This window comes from Gavialis gangeticus, unplaced genomic scaffold (genome assembly GCF_001723915.1).
Source record: "Gavialis gangeticus isolate Ggan-Ray unplaced genomic scaffold, GavGan_comp1, whole genome shotgun sequence".
NCBI lineage: Eukaryota > Metazoa > Chordata > Crocodylia > Gavialidae > Gavialis > Gavialis gangeticus.
In genome coordinates, this window is record NW_017729027.1 from 20,264,947 (window position 1) to 20,283,606 (window position 18,660).

At 43.0% G+C, this 18,660-nt stretch overlaps 1 protein-coding gene across 2 annotated transcripts in view; it reads right to left on the reverse strand.

Annotated features, from left to right (window-relative positions):
- Positions 1-18,660, reverse strand: part of SMAP1 (small ArfGAP 1) — a 275,010-nt gene that overhangs the window by 183,614 nt on the left and 72,736 nt on the right. For both annotated transcript variants that reach the window (XM_019520491.1, XM_019520490.1), the window contains exon 4: positions 10,344-10,419. In XM_019520491.1, the coding sequence (XP_019376036.1) occupies positions 10,344-10,419 (76 nt within the window). The remainder of the gene's footprint in view (positions 1-10,343; positions 10,420-18,660) is intronic.

Sequence of the window (18,660 nt, forward strand, 5' to 3'; positions counted from 1 at the left end):
GCATTGGGGGAGTCACTGTTCCCCCAAGCACAGCCAGGAGTGACCAGGAACAATGGTCACAAGCTAGCAGAGGGTAGGTTTAGGTTAGACATCAGAAGGCGCTATTTCACGGTCAGGGCGGCTAGGGTCTGGAACCAACTTCCAAGGGAGGTGGTGCAGGCTCCTACCCTGGGGGTTTTTAAGAAGAGGTTAGATGAACACCTTGCTGGGGTCGTTTAACCCCAGTACTCTTTCCTGCCATGGCAGAGGGTCGGACTAGATGATCTTCTCAGGTCCCTTCCGACCCTAGAAGGTATGAAACTTTATGACTCACCTACCTGATTCCTGTTAATTTTTTCACCCTGCATGTGTTCCTGACTCTTCCTTTTTAATCATCTTGATCTTCCATTAATATACCTATGCATTCTTCTGCATAGCTGCGTTAATGGAATTAATGCATTCTTCTGCATTTCCTTCTCTATTACCTACTCTTGGTAATGCATCTCTCCTCTGATTTCACAGGACAGGATAGAACAATTTAAAGTAGAACAAACATTAAACACTAACCTCCTGAGAAGACAGGGAACAAATCTACAAATAGGTTCTAAAAGCCTAAGTGTTTAAAGCACAGAAGTTAGGTTTGTTGGCTGTAGTTGTGTTGGTCTAAGGACATAGGGAAACTAGGTTCCTTGGGTAGATGTGATCTTTTATTAGGCCAATTAACCTACTCCTGGCCCTACTCGCTCTGTTCTGAGACTCTGGCTTCTGGATTTTCCCTGGTATTTGGCAATTTGGCCTCTGCCTACTCAACTTTGACTCAATTTGTTATTTGGACCTTGCCCCACAAGTCCCCTAAATCTGGAAACTTGATATTTGATTCCTGACAGATTCACAGAAGCTAGGGTCAGAAGGGACCTCGACAGATCGAGTCCAACCCCCTGCCCCGAGCAAGAAAGAGTGTTGGAGTCATATGACCCGAGCCAGGTGCCTATCCAGCCTTCTCAAAGAACCACAAGGTAGAGGGGAGCACCACCTCCCTTGGAAGCCCATTCCAAATTTTGGCCACCCTTACCATGAAGAAGTTTTTCCTGATATCTAGCCTAAATCTGCTCTGTCAGTTTGTGACAATTGCTCCTTGTTACCTGAAGAGGCGCCCTGGTGAACAGAGCATTTCTGATCATTTGCTGTGTCCCCCTAATGAATTTATAGGCGGCCACAAGATCACCTGTCAGCCTTCTCTTGTGGATGGTCCTGGATTAGGCCAGTGTTTTAGACTGCCGCGGTTTGACCCTCCTCTGGCAGTCTAACCACTAGGCCAGACCACCCACCACCAAGTATTCTTACATAGTCTGACTTCCAGTTTACACCCTTTTTGTTTCTACCTTGCTGTTTGTCTGAGTTTTGCACCAGTTCTCATCTTGTTCCAAACTTAATCCAATACACGTAGGTTATGAGGATCTATGCATATGAGACCAAAGTAAAGTATCCAAAGGAAACCTACGAAATTGGCAACAAGGACAAGTGAAATGTGACTGATGTGCAGTACTTGTAACAATAGAGATATTGTTAAAGAAAAAGCTAATACAGGAGTCAAAGATTTCTTAGGGTGATACCTTTTATTGGAACAACTGTAGTTAGGATAGAGTTAGACAAGCTGTTGAATGCAAAACATTGTTCATCAGATCTTAGGGATGGTCCAGAAATTCGTCAGGGACATGACAAAGAATGTCTTCCATTCAAAAGCTTGTTTAACTATCCTAACTACACAGTTGATCCAATTAAAAGGATTCCATCCAAAGAAATCCTTGCCACTTGCATAATTCTGGACCATCATGGCTACAACATCACTCTTAAACTTTAATACATTCTTAGGAGTTCCATAATTTAATGATCACTACTATAAGAACAGTTTTATTTAATCACAATATGAAAACTATGATTTTATTTTAGTCCATAAGAAAAAACAATTTACATACTAAGAATGCCATTTTCACAAATAATTAGGTTATGAGTCTAAACTTTACTTTTAACTGCCATTAACTTAAGTAGTAATTTAAGAACTGTAATGGTCTGAAATTGGAATTTAAATGCAAAGTTAAATAAAATGAAGTTGGTCTCTATTAAAATAAATAGCTCAGAAACATTAATAATACTTCTAGACAAAATTGAGCGTGGCTACTTTGGGTAACATTAAGGCACAAGTTTTAATTTTTAAGAAGTGGCTATTTCTTTTCTGGGTACAAACAAAAAACAAGAAGTGGTAAGCACATGCTCAACCGGATCCAGCTGTCAAGTAATTTTGGAAAGCAGCCTTTTGGACTTCAGATGGACCATAATAGATAATCTATTAAATGATGAAAATGGAAAGAAAACCAGGAAATCCATCGGTATTCATTTAGACTGCTTTAATCTAGTTCTCTGACCCCCATGCCAAAAGTTATTCTCAATTACTTTTACCCACAATAAAGCATCTTTTTAAATCAACATATAAACAAGGAGGGAAAACTGCATACTCTGACCATCTCTCTTGTACTACTTGATTGATTCGGGAAATGTGGAAATCCCACTTAGGTCAAAAGAACATCCCTTCGTGACACACTTGAATGCTTGTGGCCGAGCCTGGCTGCTCTGCATCAAGATGGTCCCTGGTACAAAACAAAGCAGCCTTTAGATAGGGGTGGGCAAAGTCTGGCCTGCGAGCCAGACTGGGCCCAGGGCAGACTTCATTTCCTAGCAGCCCTGGCACCTGGCCAGTCTCCACGGAGACATGGAGTGCGGGCTGCAGAACTGGGGCTGTCCTGGCCCAGCCCAACCCCACACTGTTTCCATGGAGACCAGCCAGGGGCAGCACAGGCTGAGTCTGCAGCCAGGTGGTGATCTGCTCCGGGGCTGGGGCCAGGATTTTGTGGCAGTGACAGCATGGGCTGAAGCCAGAGCAGAGCCACAGTCGGCTGCCCGCATGGTCCAGTAATGAACACAGGTTCCACAGGCAGGGGCATGCAGGCAGCAGATTACCTCACCGCAAGATCCCGGCCATGGACCAGCTCCCCACCTGACAGTGTGCCCTGCCCATGCTGCTCTTAGCCGGTCTCTGTGGAGATGACAGGAGTGCAGGGGTGTGACAGTCCAGTGTGAGGTGGGGCCAGGCTGAGCCCAGCCAGGGCAGAGACCCAGTTCTGCAGCTCTGTGCCATCATGACCCCAGGGTCTCCACGGATACTGGCTGGGAACCAGGGCTGCTGGGAAATGTAGTCCAGCCCCCAGCCATATCCACCACTTTCCCCACCCCTGCTTTAGAACATTCTAAACAGCTGCAAGTTCACAGGCGTAACCGATGTTCCAATCGCAACCATCACTCTGACTACAAGGATAGGGAGAGGGAGCAGTCTGCATTAAGGAATTACAGGGTCCAAGCAACCCCCCAAAGTAACGAGGAAAGTCAGCTTTTGGTCGGCTTGGCACCAACCATGGAGTACAAATCTACTGGAGCACAAAGATCCAGGCTTCTGTTAGTCTAATGTTTAATAGCTGCAATTCAAAAGAAGCTATAGCAAGTCATTTAATAGCGAGATTGCAGGAATTATTGTTCTAAATCTGTCCTGCTCTCCAACAGTGCTACATTTGGTTTCTTTACTGATGCATACTCTAATTCTATTTGCTTTTAAATGAACATTTTACAATACAATGAACACAACACAAACTGCTCTTAACCAAGTTATCATCAAACTCCTACAACTCTAGCAAAAGATACTACCCCAATACCTCAAGAAACTCATTAAACCAGACTGGAATTTGTTAAGCAAGATTGTTTGAATGAGCCAATAAAACAAAAAATAAGTTGTGTCAGAAGCCAAGAACTATAAGCTGCAGGTAACTCACCTCCCCATCATTCTGCCCAACCTGTCTTGTGTATTCCAGAAAAATATCTACCTTTAAACCAATGAAATTTCAAGGTAATTGTGCACATCAGTGTGAGCAACATACAGCTTGTGCGCCAAATCCATTCAATAAAACCAGTGGATCCAGCCACCAATGCCAATGGCCTCTGCCCGTTCCTATGCCCATGGCAGGGCCAGGCGGCAGCTGGAATCTATACCCATGCCAACGCCACCTCCCCCCGCCCCTGTTCCCTGGCTGCGGTGTCATGCAGGCATAGCTTCTGGCTGATGGGGAGTTAACTCCTGCTTCCCAGCTGTGGCACAAGTGGCTGCAAGGAGGCTACAGCTTCCAGTCACTAGGTCCCAGCACACCTCCCTTTCAGCAGAAAGCTGTACCTATACTGAAGTCAGGGAAGCAGGTGGCTGGGGAAAGCAGCTGTAGAGTGAGCATAACTCTCAACCGCCTGGCCCTGGGGTGGGCACAAGCAAAGCCTCCCACCACTGAAGGAGCTCCACCGATGTCAAAGTACATCCAGGTTGTTCCAGCCACCTGCTTGTTAAAAGCTATTGGCCACTGCTGTATGTGGCTAAACACAGGGTCTCTCTCTCTCTCTCTCAAAGATCTTGCAAATCTAATTGCTTTCAACTCAGAGGGATTTGACAAAAATCATGCTAATAGGAAAGAGCCATATGCATCTTAACTACAGAAGAGGCCATATTTCTCTCATATATACCACACATCTCCCCCTCTGCAGAAATCAGCACCCCCAAAATTAAACTGTGTGGATTAAGCAGGGAAAAGCTGATAGTTTACTGGGATAAAATCCCCCTGCTTTGATTCCTGCTCCACAGAGAAGGAGCTGTTGTATTACTACTACATCAGCTGAGGGAGTCAATTGACTTAACTCATTGTTCTTTACTCCAGGAGATGTTAACAATCTTCTCTTTTTTAACCATCTTAATATTACACTAATCAAGCTAACATTTTTTAGGGCAAGTTTGCTGTCTAGTAGTTGCTACTTGTCCCCCTCATTGCACAGCTTTGGAGAGAGTCTCTCTTTTCAAAAGCACATTTGTCTGCCTAGCAGTTGCTACAGATGGATCAGTAACAAATGGTTTCAGCTTTAATTAAAGCAGAAAAAGGAGAGCAAGTCAACTGAAAATTAGGCTTTATCCCTGGTCCATGCTGCTATAACTCTATGGGGGGGAAAAAAAAAAAAAATCTTCATTTTGCCTTTCAGAAACAATATGCATATGATATTCTGGGTGGGTAACATGAAAAAAAATATGGTATTTGGACCTCTCCATAATGCTGAAATCCATCCTTAAAGCTGGAATCAACTTTAGCCTACACTTGTAAAATTGGCAGGCAAACTCCAATCCTTATTGTTGAAGAATATACTCAAGTCTACCCCAAACCAATAAAAGTTAAGATGGAAAGGACACATTTGTGCAAGTTCTCTATTTCACCATATTGCTTAAAACACCATCAGTACATCTAAATGTTCATAAGGCTTTCCATCTCTAACAGACCCCTAAAAAGCAGTGCATGCTCCAACTTCAAACACCTGTACAGTAGCCTCAAATTATTTTATATGCTACTTAAAGAGATCAACCAGCTGTGCTTTTAATATATTCTATGCACTGGGAGCTTATCTGTCATCAACACTACTGAGGTATTGCCAGCCTTAGCCATTTTCAAGTGACCAAGGCTAAGCTGCAAAAGTGTACGTAAGCAGGAGGCTCAAAGCTTGCTGAGTGAATGTAAAGTGAACCTATGAAGTGTGACAGCTAGCTGGGTCAGCAGTAAGATATAATTAAACAAACAGAGCCTAAAAGGAGACACCATAAGGAAAGATCATAAATTATGTAACAAGCAGCCCCTTCTTGCCTGCACCCCCTCATTTTGTGCATTTCTTTTTCTTTCTGAGTACTAGCACTCCTTCTGAGACCTAGCACACTCATTGCATGGGAGTGGCAAAGCTCAGAGGAAGCCAGAAAGCTGAAGTGGCTTTCTGTAGGAGAAAGCTACAAACTACATCTACATATCAATTGAGCTAAGTGTCACTACAGAAAACAGAAGAACTAAAGTATCCATTTCAAAACAGGATGCACTTCAACACTGACAAGTGCAGGGTGCTGCACTTGGGCAGTAGTAACCAGCAGCATACTTATAAGATAGGAAACTCCCTTCTTGAGAGCACGGAGCCAGAAAGGGATCTTGGAGTCATTACTGACTCCAAGATGAACATGGGCCGACAATGTGAGGTCACGGTTGGCAGGGCTAACCGGACCTTGTCATGCATCCACAGGTGCATCTCTAGCAGGGCCAAGGATGTGATACTCCCTCTCTATGCAACACTGGTCAGGCCACAGCTGGAGTATGTGTCCAGTTCTGTGCAGCCCACTTCAGGAGGGATGTGGACAACATTGAGAGGGTCCAGAGGAGGGCCACCCGCATGATCCGGGGACAACAGGGCAGACCCTACAATGAGAGACTGCAGGACCAGAACCTGTTCAGCCTTCACAAGAGAAGGCTGAGGGGGACCTGGTGACAGTCTATAAACTCACTAGGGGGAACCAGAAGGGTTTGGGAGAGACCTTGTTTCCCCTAGCACCCCCTAGCATAACAAGGAATAACAACCACAAGTTGTTGGAGAGTAGGTTTAGATTAGACATCCGTAAGAACTACTTCACCATTAGGGCGGCTAGGATCTGGAACCAACTTTCAGGGGAAGTGGTGCTGGCTCCTACCCTGGGGGTCTTTAAGAGGAGGCTTGATGCCTATCTAGCTGGGATCATTTGAGCCCAGTTTTTTTCCCTCCTGCCCTGGCAGGGGATCAGACTTGAAGATCTATAAGGTCCCTTCCGACCCTACTTCTATGATTCTATGAAAGCAAAGCCTGTGAGAAACAAGACAAGCCAAAGTGTATTGAAAACATGACTGTAAATATATCCTGGTAAACACATTCCCCGTTTAAGTAAGACCTATTTCCAAAAGAAAACTTCCAATATATGTCTAAAGTTTATGCTAAATCAGGCTACTGCATCTAACCTAACTCATTTATTGTCCCCAGTGTTTGAACCTCACATTTACAGTTATTGATTAAGGTATATCTCTTTTTATATTTAATCTGTCTCATCTTTACCTGGCATTCTGTATTTTATACTTTTACTTTAAAAAAATACATTTGTTCAAAGTCATACCTTGTAGAACTATTATTATGAGAATACTTTGGAATTGTAATCACTGGAATTGTATTGCTGTATTGGGCTGGTCCCCTTGACTGAATGCAAGTATGTATGAATCAGTAGATAATTAAATGGCAAAGCAAGAGCCTCTGGCTATTAATTGACAATAACCTAGCCATAGGAACTTACCATTATAATACTCTACACGCCATTTTTGGCTAATCAACACTGAAGACTGATTCCTGGAACTAAGCACCCACCCTACTGACTATTCCTGTAACCCATGACAGTAAATCAATAAGTCAAGGATGGACTCCCAAAACTGCACCATTCGGCAGAATCCCAGGACTGTGACTGACAGCTGTCATGCACTAAAGACCTACGTGGGACACCAACCTCCAGAATGGACAAACAAGATGATGTTGGAGATCACACAAGTCTGCCACAAAGGGATAAAAGGCAGTGAAGCGTGACCCCCAGTGGCACCCCCTCATCCAGTACCTGACCTACCGAGACAGAAGGACTAGCAGGCAACCCCCTCCTGGAGGAAGCTGACCATCAACAGCAGACTCCAGTGCCCCAGACAGGTATAAACCAACAGCAGAGCTACACTACTATTGCAGCAATAGTGCGTGTCAAGGTGGCCAGTACCCCTCATAACTCAAAGTTTGCATTTATGATTTTATTGGTAACGTCACATCCCATCTAATAAATTAGAATTCATGTTGATCCTGTAAATTGGTCCTTTGTAGCAATTAAATAACCTAAATATACTATATCATAGTTTTAACGTCTAGTAATTGATGTAACCAAATGTATTAAATGCTGTTTTACTATAAATAGACATTTTTGTTAAGATTCATAAATAAATAAAACAAAACAAAAATATAGCTTTTTTTTAATAATAACAGAAGACCATAAATTTGTGGGGGGAAAAAAGACAGGAGAGTGGGGCAAGCAATCCCATAATGGTGAAGGAAAGAGATAAGAAACCTTCCTTCCAGAAGTAGTTTCCATAGAAACATAAATCCTAACCAACCTTTCATGTCCACAAAAACACCAAAAAACCCCTACCCCCAAAAAACAACTGGTTCAATACAGTTCCAGAAGTTTCAGATTTATATAAAACCCATTAATTAGAATATTAAAACCAGATATCTATAAATATGGGGCATGGGCTGGAGGGAAATTTGGAGAACTCAGTAAACAATCCTGCCACTATCATCCCACCCCTGAAGTCTTCTCAGCTAATATAGGTAAGAATCTACATTGTGCTGTCACAGGTAGCCACTACTCCTCACTGCCCAGCCACAGCACCAATAAAGCCTGTGCTGTAGCTGGGTGTTAAGTACTCCACTGCCCTGCTGTAACAGGGGCAAAGCCTTCAAGCTCCAGACCAAATTCAGTGGTTCCACAGGCTAGATCTACCACATAAGCCAGAGGTTCCCAAACCCTGAACAAGAGGGTAACATGATGTGCATTTTTCACAGAAAGTTGTATAACTATTTTACTAGTTTGTAAAATACTTGCAGTGTGAATCCTTGGCTCTAGGAGGATTGTTCTTTCATCCTGTTACCCATACCTTGATTATCCAAAGGGCAGTTTTCTTTTGGTAACCTGTAAGTGTTTGCATTGAATAACAACCTGTTCTCTTAGGTTTTACTGAATTTAACATATGCATTGAGGCCAGTAGTGGTCTACACCACAGGCAGCCAATCTGTCCATGGCAATGCTAGTAATTTACTGCCACTGGGCACCCTTGCACCACACCAGGCACTGAATCAGAGGAGGCCAATAAAAAGCACCAGCTTCCAGAAGCCATGCAATTATAACTATGATTGTGGCAGTAACCAGAAGTCACCAATGCCCCTGAGCACTGGATGCCTGACCGTGTCCTTAAGAAGCTGACCTGTGGGCTGGTTCTGGCCCTTGCAGGGTTAACCCGCACCCCCAGGCTCTGAACACTAGTCCTTTGCACCACTCTGCCTGCTTCTGCACCTACCCCTAAGGGTGAGATGGCACAGTGTAGTTCACAAGGCAGAAGGGTGAGGGATGCCTTGATGTGCAGCAAGGCTGATACAGTGAATTGCAGGATGAGGGGCATGTGGTACGGTACAGGCATGGTGCTGCAGGGTGGAGGGAGGCCCAAGTGGTACATTAGGCACAGTACAGCAGAGGGGGACAGTGTGGTCAATCAGATGCCAGACAGCTTTGCTCTAGATGACATTCTGTACTGGCATATACACCTCTTCATAAGATGCTGTATTTTACATTTAGTCAAAAGGCTTTTGGTGGGTGCTTGCCATAGGGGTTTGGATAATTAGGGATGCACTGTAGCTCAAAGTAGCGTAATCAAATCTAATTACATTACATTCAAAGTCAGAGCAGGGCAGCAGATAAGGTTGGCATTAGTCACACTAGATACCCAAGTTCAATATCAGAAACAACTGCACATAAGCTCAGTGTTCAACAGCTGTCTGCTATCTTCCACAGCAGTATATCCCATTGGAATTCATAAGAAGTTAAAATTTCAAACCTTGTTCCCCTCTTTATTTCCCCACCTAGGCTACAGGTACAACTGGTGAGACCTACACCTCGACTTGTAATTTTTAGGTCTCCCATGAGTACTAGTAATGTGTTTGCACTGCAGTGGATATGCCATCAAATTAAAACGTGACAGGCCTACCTCAACGCATATATTTTCTGTTGCACCTAAAAAGTTAACCTGTAGAAAACCACTGCTTTAATATAAACAGATTTTTTAGAAATTAGCACGAGGAGTAAGACTACAGCAAAAATACTGATCCCAAAGTGATTTAGATTTCCTGAAAAAGGGGAAAGAGGAAAAAGTATGTGGAAGAAACTGCTAAAATTGGAGACATGAAAATGTTCTCTGTATTGATTTATTTTTCATCAAGCCACCATGAAAAATTCAGATACTCCTCACAGTGTATGTTCTGAGTTCCTGTCACTTCAACTATTTTTTAAAAATACAAAGTTAAAATTCTTGTTGAAGTTATATGTCAAAATTTAATTAAAATAACGAAGTTACCATAGCAGCAATATTCAATAATCACTTAAATCCCCACGAGCAATTCACTTCCAGTTTTACAGATAACGAATATCAAATGCATTTGGCTCTGGAGCAAGAGATTGTCTACTTTATTACATAATAACTAAGCGATATCACTTGTGATAACAAGCACTTAAAACTTAAAATTTTCCTAGTTTAACTTAGGTTGCAAGATAAACCCATAGAATACTATCTAAATTATTAGGAAAATTGTTTACTTACATTGAAGGTATTGATTGCATTTTTGTCATAGTATTTCTTCTTTTCATATTTATCCCTGATGAAAAATTCTACAGCTCTGGTAACAAAGTACATTAAGGAAAAAAAGCAAGATAAATAGAAAACAAATCAAATCAATGCATAAACAGGTTAAGAATCCTGAAACTATGGGATAATAATGTTCAAAGAACAGAATTCTCCAACATTCATTTTATTTTTCCTGATTTTAAATCTCAAGGAAAGAAAAATTGAACCCCAACTTTAAGTTGTTTTTGCTAGTCACACAAATGCTCAATCACTCATCAGCTCCCTCTACACATGCAGGTACAGGCACCATTAAATCTAACGCATGATGCACATAATTGCACCTCCTGCCATGCTACACTGCACACTAGATCCAATTATGCTTTATGGAAGGCACCGGGAGAGACCAACCCTAGGGCCCACTTGCATTGGCAAGAAGCAGGACCCCACAGCTGGGAGTCCCATTTGCTAAGGGAGCTCCCTGCTGTGGAGGCTGTGAACCACCCAGATCAAGAGCCCCATCAGGTACAGAACTCAATCCCGGCTGCCCGGGTGGGCCCAGCAGTTTTACATGCCCCCTGAGCCTTGGAGATAGCAGCTGCCGCAATCCCCAAGGTCTGTGGGTTTCACACTGGGGATAGTGCACCCTTGTGGCTAGAAGCCCTGTCAACTGATGGGACCCCCAGCTGCAGGGGAGACCCTGCTTGCTATACATGCAAATTAAAGCTTTGTAGCAATCAGCCATGAACTTAGCACACTTTCAAGGTCTAATTCCATAACTGATTGGAGCTTTTTATCATGTGATAACTACTTTGGAGACGTAACTGGTCTCAAGGTAACTACATAATTAACCAGTTAATTGTGCAATGCCTCTAGCATGTACAGAGGGTCTCCATGAACATATTAAACAGCAAAGTTCAGTCATAGTTTCTAATTATTTAAAATACACACATGCACACTTTCAAGCTTTAAAAGCACCTTAATTCACTTAGTGCAAGAAGTTTCAGGTGACATTTCACACAAAGCATGAAAAATAGATATACTGTCTTAGCATAACACTGAAAAATAGCCATCACATTTTCACTTCGTACTTATGATCCATCATAAATTGTGTTCACACACTAAATACTTATAGTATTAGATCTTACAACAAGATAATTTTTAGTTTTTTAGTGAAATTATCAAAACACTTTTCTGTTAAAAAGATCTTAGGAAGAATCAAACCTCACTGAATCTCCAGTGAACAAGACTTGAAACTGGTTCAGCTAAAGATTTCTGATTTCTTGGCATTCTCTGATTTATACCATATATTACAATTTAATCAGAAAAATAAAAATCAATTGTTTGTCTCACAAAGCAAACATTTCAGAAAAAATATACAGCTGAACTATATAAACATTAATGGAAAATTTCCCAGGCAGGAAAATTCAATCAACTCCGACAATGCAGAGAAAAACAGCAGTTATTAAAATCATAAATCTATTAAGCAAGATTTAAAAAATTAGTGTACATATTGACATAGAAAGCCAGAAGGACACAACAGGAAATATAGTACTGAAGTTCAAGTACAGAGAGTTGAAGAAAAAGGTAAGATTTTATAGACATTAGGGCTGGAAGGGACCTCAGAAGATCATAGAGTCCAGCCCCCCGCCCCAGAGGCAGGAAGTCAGCTGGGGTCAAAGGATCCCAGGAAGATAAACATCCAATTTTCTCTTGAAGGCATTCAAAGTAGGTGCTTGAACCACCTCCAATGGCAGGCTATTCCAGACCCTGGGGGCTCAGACAGTAAAGAAATTCTTGCAGGAGTTTATAACTGTTCAACTTTGTTCACCAGAGCGCCCCAAGGGACAGCAAACGCTCCCCCAGACACTGGTGGTCACCCCTGATAAACTTGTAGGTGGCCACCAGATCACCCTTGACCCTGCGCTTTTCCAGGCTAAAGAGCCCCATGGCTCTCAGCCTGTCGTCGTAAGGTCTGTTTTCCTGACGTCTGATCATGCGCATGGCTCTTCTCTGGACTCTCTCAGCACTGCCGAGCCTATAAGCATGCTGAAGGTTTTTCCTCCCAAGATGGGTCTGGAGAAAACAAATAAGGACAGACATCAGATTTATAACAATGGGTTCACCACGATCCGCTGGCTGGGAAATTGGCTCCGTGGTCGGACCCAGAGGGTAGTAATTGACAGAAGTCAATCCTCATGGTGCCCTGTGACCAGCGGGGTCCCCCAAGGCTCTGTCCTTGGACCCATATTGTTCAAGGACACATCTGCATTAATGATGTGGACATTGGAGTCAGGAGCAGACTGGCCAAGTTCACTGATGACACCAAATTCCAGGGCAAAGCATCCACACCAGAAGACAGGCAGGCAATCCAGGCTGACCTGGACAGGCTCAGCAAGTGGGCGGATGAGAACCTGATGGTGTTTAACACTGAAAAATGCAAGGTCCTCCACCTTGGGAGGAAAAACCTGCAGCATCCTTATAGGCTCAGCAGTGCTATGCTGGCTAGCACTATGGAAGAAAGACTTGGGGGTCATCATTGACCACAAGATGAACATGAGCCTGCAATGTGATGCTGCGGCTAGTAAAGCGACCAAAACGCTGGCTTGCATCCATAGATGCTTCTCAAGCAAATCCTGGGATGTCATTCTCCCCTTGTACTCGGCCTTGGTGAGGCCGCAGCTGGAGTACTGCGTCCAGTTTTGGGCTCCACAATTCAAAAAGGATGTGGAGAAGCTTGAGAGAGTCCAGAGAAGAGCCATGAGCATGATCAGAGGTCAGGAAAACAGACCTTACAACGACAGGCTGAGAGCCATGGGGCTCTTTAGCCTGGAAAAGTGCAGGCTCAGGGGTGATCTGATGGCCACCTATAAGTTTATCAGGGGTGACCACCAGTGTCTGGGGGAACGTTTGTTCACTAGAGCGCCCCAAGAGATGACGAGGTCAAACGGTTATAAACTACTGCGAGACCGTTTCAGGCTGGATACAAGGAAGAATTTCTTTACTGTCCAAGCCCCCAAGGTCTGGAATAGCCTGCCATCAGAGGTGGTTCAAGCACCTACACTGAACACCTTCAAGAGTAAACTGGATGCCTATCTTAGCTGGGACCCTATGACCCCAGCTGACTTCCTGCCCTTTGGGCAGGGGGCTGGACTCAATGATCTTCCGAGGTCCCCTCCAGCCCTAATGTCTATGAAATCTATGAAACAATTTAGTTAAAATCTGTTAAAGTGATATAAATATTTTTACCCCATGCAAAATTGGACCTTGAATACTCTAGGTTAGTTCCAATTTTGCAGTTTAATAACAGTCATAATCTCAGAGTCACTTTGCCATACATTTCATATTCATTGCACCATACCCACTTCCCCATCAATTTCACACAGTTAAATGTATTCTAACTGGTACCTAGCACAAGAATTTACAAGATCCACATAGAAGCCACTAATTTAACTAAATTTAACTAAGTGACTGCAAATCCATCTTGTGATTCTTTGGACAGAATTGTTGCCCCTCACCCCCCACCCTTTTTTGAGTTACCTTTGTACATTCACACTGCAGGAGACACGATGAGCATTGAGCTACAGTACTGTCCTTAAAAATTACCTCTGTTGGGTTACGTGAAAGTCCTCCAAGGAAGATGCCATCATTACTCTTCTTTACATAAGAGTTCATCCTCGTTCCCCAAGCACATCACATTACTTCCACCTAACCACAGAGTCTTGGAGCAGCAGGAGAGGTGGGCAGGTAGTACAAAGAAAAGATTTTCAAGGATTAGCACTCTGTACCTAGCCTCTCTTTGTTCTTTAAGTACCTCTATTCATTCACATCAGCCATGGGTAAAGAGTTCTTAGCTATGTAAGGCCTGCTGTCTGAAACCTGGAGCAAGTGCTCCTGCTGGGACTTAAACCCATAGCTTCCTGGCTAGGTCTTGCCCTCTGCTCAGGGTCAAACAGACTGGCATATTTGGAAGAAATTTTACCCCATGGTTAGATTGGCAAGGACTGCGTTTTTTTGCCTTCCTCTGTAGCAGGGGACACGTTTCTCTTCCTTGGCTCTTGCATACACTTTAATCTTTGCATCAGTAAGACCTTGGCCTCCGTGGTGCCCCTGCTTAACACCACAATCTGCCACAGGTAACATCTTGTGTTTTGTTTAGGTTGACTCTGCAGGTTTTGCTGGGCAGTTAGACAATGGATTTGTATAAGATGGTTTGGATAGGGAGGATCTTGCCTTAAGCAAAAGGTTGGACTAGATAACTTCTGGAGGTTCCTTCCAACCTAACTTCTCTATGATGCCATGAAAAATGCTTCAAATTAAGCCTCCTAGACCATTATGCCACAGTTTCACAATGAGGATAAGCACAAAGTGTTCTTGTTTTGGGTCAAACTAGAAGTAGGAGTCGAAATAAAACCATGTTCCCTGTCACTTTTGTTCTTCAGCTGTAAGGCTGCCCTTCCTAGCCTGGGTGATTGCTTTCTTCTCTAGCACCTGAGGTGTGCCTACATACGTGTCACTCTAGAGTTTGACATTACTTCTACATATTTTAGTTCCAAAAAAGGTTGGTAGTAAGTACTTGGCAGTAATTCTCATTTATCTGCCTTCCTTTTAGAGTATTTTTTCCCTTCTGTTTAATTACCACTGAATGAAAAAGTTCCCTTGGCTGTTTGTTTCTTCATGTGAAGAAAAACTTTGAACAGCTCAAAAATAATGTAAAAATACAATCTTGAAAACCCAGTACATTTTCCTTTTAAAAAGTAATCTACAGTAAGTTTTCTCTTTTAATGTATTCTATTCCTAGCTGTTAGCATCCATATAGCCAATTCCAGAGACTGACTATTAGACGATATCTGTTAATTTTGCTATATGAATAGTTCTGAATGTTTTTTAACCCACTGCCAAATATTTTTTACATTATGCCAGAAATATCAGGAAAAGTATAGATCTTAACTGTACATGTTGATGATATTTCTTTAAAGTATGGAAACAGTGCACAGATTGTGGCTGTACCCATAATTTAGGTTGACTAACACTTTTGCATTACTGACTTCAATTCTCAGAGTCCTGTGGTCAAGAGGTACATTTTTGCTAGTCTTGGGGAATATCTGAAAGATCCAGAATGAGTAATATACTGCTGAAAACTACTACTGCTGAGGTATGGCTTCCAGAATACACTTCATGTTTGGCACAAAAATCCAGTATTTTGTAGTACTGTGTCTGTGCCATCCTGGTACTTACCTTGAAATAAAGACTACAAATGCCCTTTAGAATTGTGGAAATTGTATTATTTTGGGAAGTCACTTCTAATACAAGATGGATGTTAATTGTGGGTTCTTCACAACCTTTTTATTAAGATAGACCCAAGAGGCTACGGAGAAGTTAAAAACAAGCTTGGCACAGAACAAGAGGGATCTCAATTGTGAGGGCGCCCCATTTCATACACCTAATCTTAATACCTGCCATATGTCTGTCTGGTAAAGGTGATTTCAATACCTTAAATGTCTTCTCCCCTGCCTGCAAAGGGGGCAAGCTGTCAATAGGCAGAGCCCCCCTAGCTTAGCTGGGCTGCACATGGCAGGGTTTAAAGCCAGAGACATGTGAAGCAAGCTGGGGATAACATCCTTATCCCAGCTCCACAGCTGTTAAAATACCACAACAGTGCAATGAGGTTGCCAGCAGGGCAAACGTAAATCTGGCATGCACCAGCCAAATGTGCTGCCAGTAGATCCAGGGAAGTGCTTCTCCCCCTCTATTTGGCATTGGTTAGGCCACAAATGGAGTACGGTGTCCAGTTCTGGGCACCACACTTCAAGAAGGATGTGGATATGCTCAAGAGGGTACAAAGAAAGGACCCTCATATGGATTAGGGGCCTGGAGGATAGACCTGATGAGGAGACAATCCGGGAGATGGGCTTGTTCACTCCCAGTAAGAGAAGACAGTGGTGCCTTGATAGCCATCTACAAGTATGTTAAGGATGAGCATCAAGATCTGGGGAAGCAACTCTTCAGAAAGGCACCTCAATGGAGGACAAGGATCAATGGGCACAGGCTAATAGGGAGAAAATTTAGGCTGGACATAAGAAAAAAAAAATTTTTTTTTTTTTTTTGTAAGGGTTACCAGAATCTGGAATACACTCCCAGCAGAGGTGGTGCAGTTGCCATCCTTGGAGGCGTTCAAGATGAGGCTGGATAAGTACCTTGTTCGAGCCCAATAACTTCCCGCCCATGGCAGGGGACTGGACTTGATGATCTTACAGGTACCTTCTGATCCTCTGAGTCTATGACTGTGCACGTGCCACCCAGGAGGCAGAGTCCACACAGGGCTGCCTATCAGCTCACCCTTAGGTGGGCTGTGCAGTGCTCCCTTGGAGGGAGGGGAAGGGAGAACAGTAGACTGTGGGGTATTGGGTGTCTGTGTCTCCTGAGAGAAGTATTGGCAACCTACAGCCCTCTGTAGTATTCTCCTCTGCAGCTCTCCCTACTATTCCATGTCTGCACTTACCTTGCTACACAAGGACTATGCATCTGCAGTGAGAAACAGGTGAATTACACTCTCCTGGGGGTGAGATGGAAATCTGTGACCTGCAGTAGTAGGTTGAGCCACAAGCTCCAGCCTCACAGGGGAGACAAATGACTCTAATAATGAAAGTTTAACATATGGCTTTGTTCTGCACTGGTACATCTAGTTTATAACTACTTAAAATGCAAAAGTGAAATTCTTAATATTAGCTTTTGAATTTTTGTAAACTGTTACATTAAAAATGACAAGCCATATTACGACTGCAGTGAAGTTTAAATACAATCACATTCACTCTGGTTTTGGTAGCCTGTGGGATAACAGCTGCCTAGTCTTTAGACCTAAAGAAGAGGAGCAATTAGTTCAAAAGAAAATCAACCTATTGAAATAGTTACAGAAATCTCGCTCTTTGTTCAAATGTGCCATCCATTTTACCAAAACAGTTCTGACCCTTCAAAAGATCTGTATTTAGAAAAGCAAAAGGAATAATCTCAGAACTACTCAAATGAACCAAGCCAACAATAACACTTTTTTGATCTTATTACCTGGTAGCAAAGACCTTTTCCTACAGAAGCAGGATGACTTATCAGGGCTGAAGCATCAGAACCCAAAGACTGGAGAACTCATAAAAAAAAATAAAAATTTATACCAACCTAAATTTCAGAAGCCACTACTGGCTCCTCAGAGATAGACCTTCAAACAAGGCCAAAAACATCAGCACTTCAGGAGCATGCTGCTCAATCTATCCACCTGCAAAAGGCAGCACCTGCATCACCAGTTCTTACAAACTTTTAAGACTGATCTCGCAACATCCCTTTGCAATAGTCATTCACATACTCATGGCCAATACTGGTAACTTAAAAGCAATGCGTCAGAGCCAACAAGAATCCCTAGCAGTATAGCAATACCTCTGAAATGGAGAGGTGGACATGCTGTCAAAACTTAGAACTCTGGATTTATACCTGCTTACTTGCAACCTGGATTGCAATTCTTGGATCAAGCTGAAAGGCAGCTGACTGGGATGACCAGAGCTGTGGATACAATATAAAGGTTTGGTAAAATCCTGTCTTTTGTATGATTGCAGAGCAGCAGTGAGGTCTTTTGGATCTAGGACTCTTTAGGTACATCTTCACTAAGGTGGCAGAGTGCTTAGTCACATCACCAAAACAAGCCTCACACCTGCTTTTGTTTCCTCAGCAGCATGAATGATCACTCTGCTACTGCAGTACAGACATGCTTTGCAGACCCACACCATACATCTGAGCTGCAACTGGTAGACTTAACCAGCTTTCAGAGCTGTAACGTATTATGGTAGAGGTATCTCTCACCATATGGGAGTTTTGAGCCTGAAATTCAGAGTCCAGTTTAGACTCAAAGGATAGGTCAGGTTCCATTCCAAAAGACTCACAATGGTATTAGCAGGGGATGCATCACATGACACTTTCCCCTCCAAATTTGCTGTTACAAGAGTCCATACAGACGTGAGAAGAAACTTTCCATTGTAACCTCCCCTACCCTCCCATTTTTCTACAAAGAAGTTATTTGATTTTATAGCTTTTTAGTAATGCACCCTCATCTAGAGCACACATCCATAGCATTTTAGACATGATGTTGAACACTTACTAGAGCACATGATGCCAACATCATTTCCATGTGAACATGCTTGATCTACATATGATGTCCTGGGGCAATAAAAGAGACGAGACTCATTCCCCACACACTGGAACTCTTCAGTCCAAACGGGCCCTTGTCCTTCTCCGAAGCGAGCTCCTCCTGGGG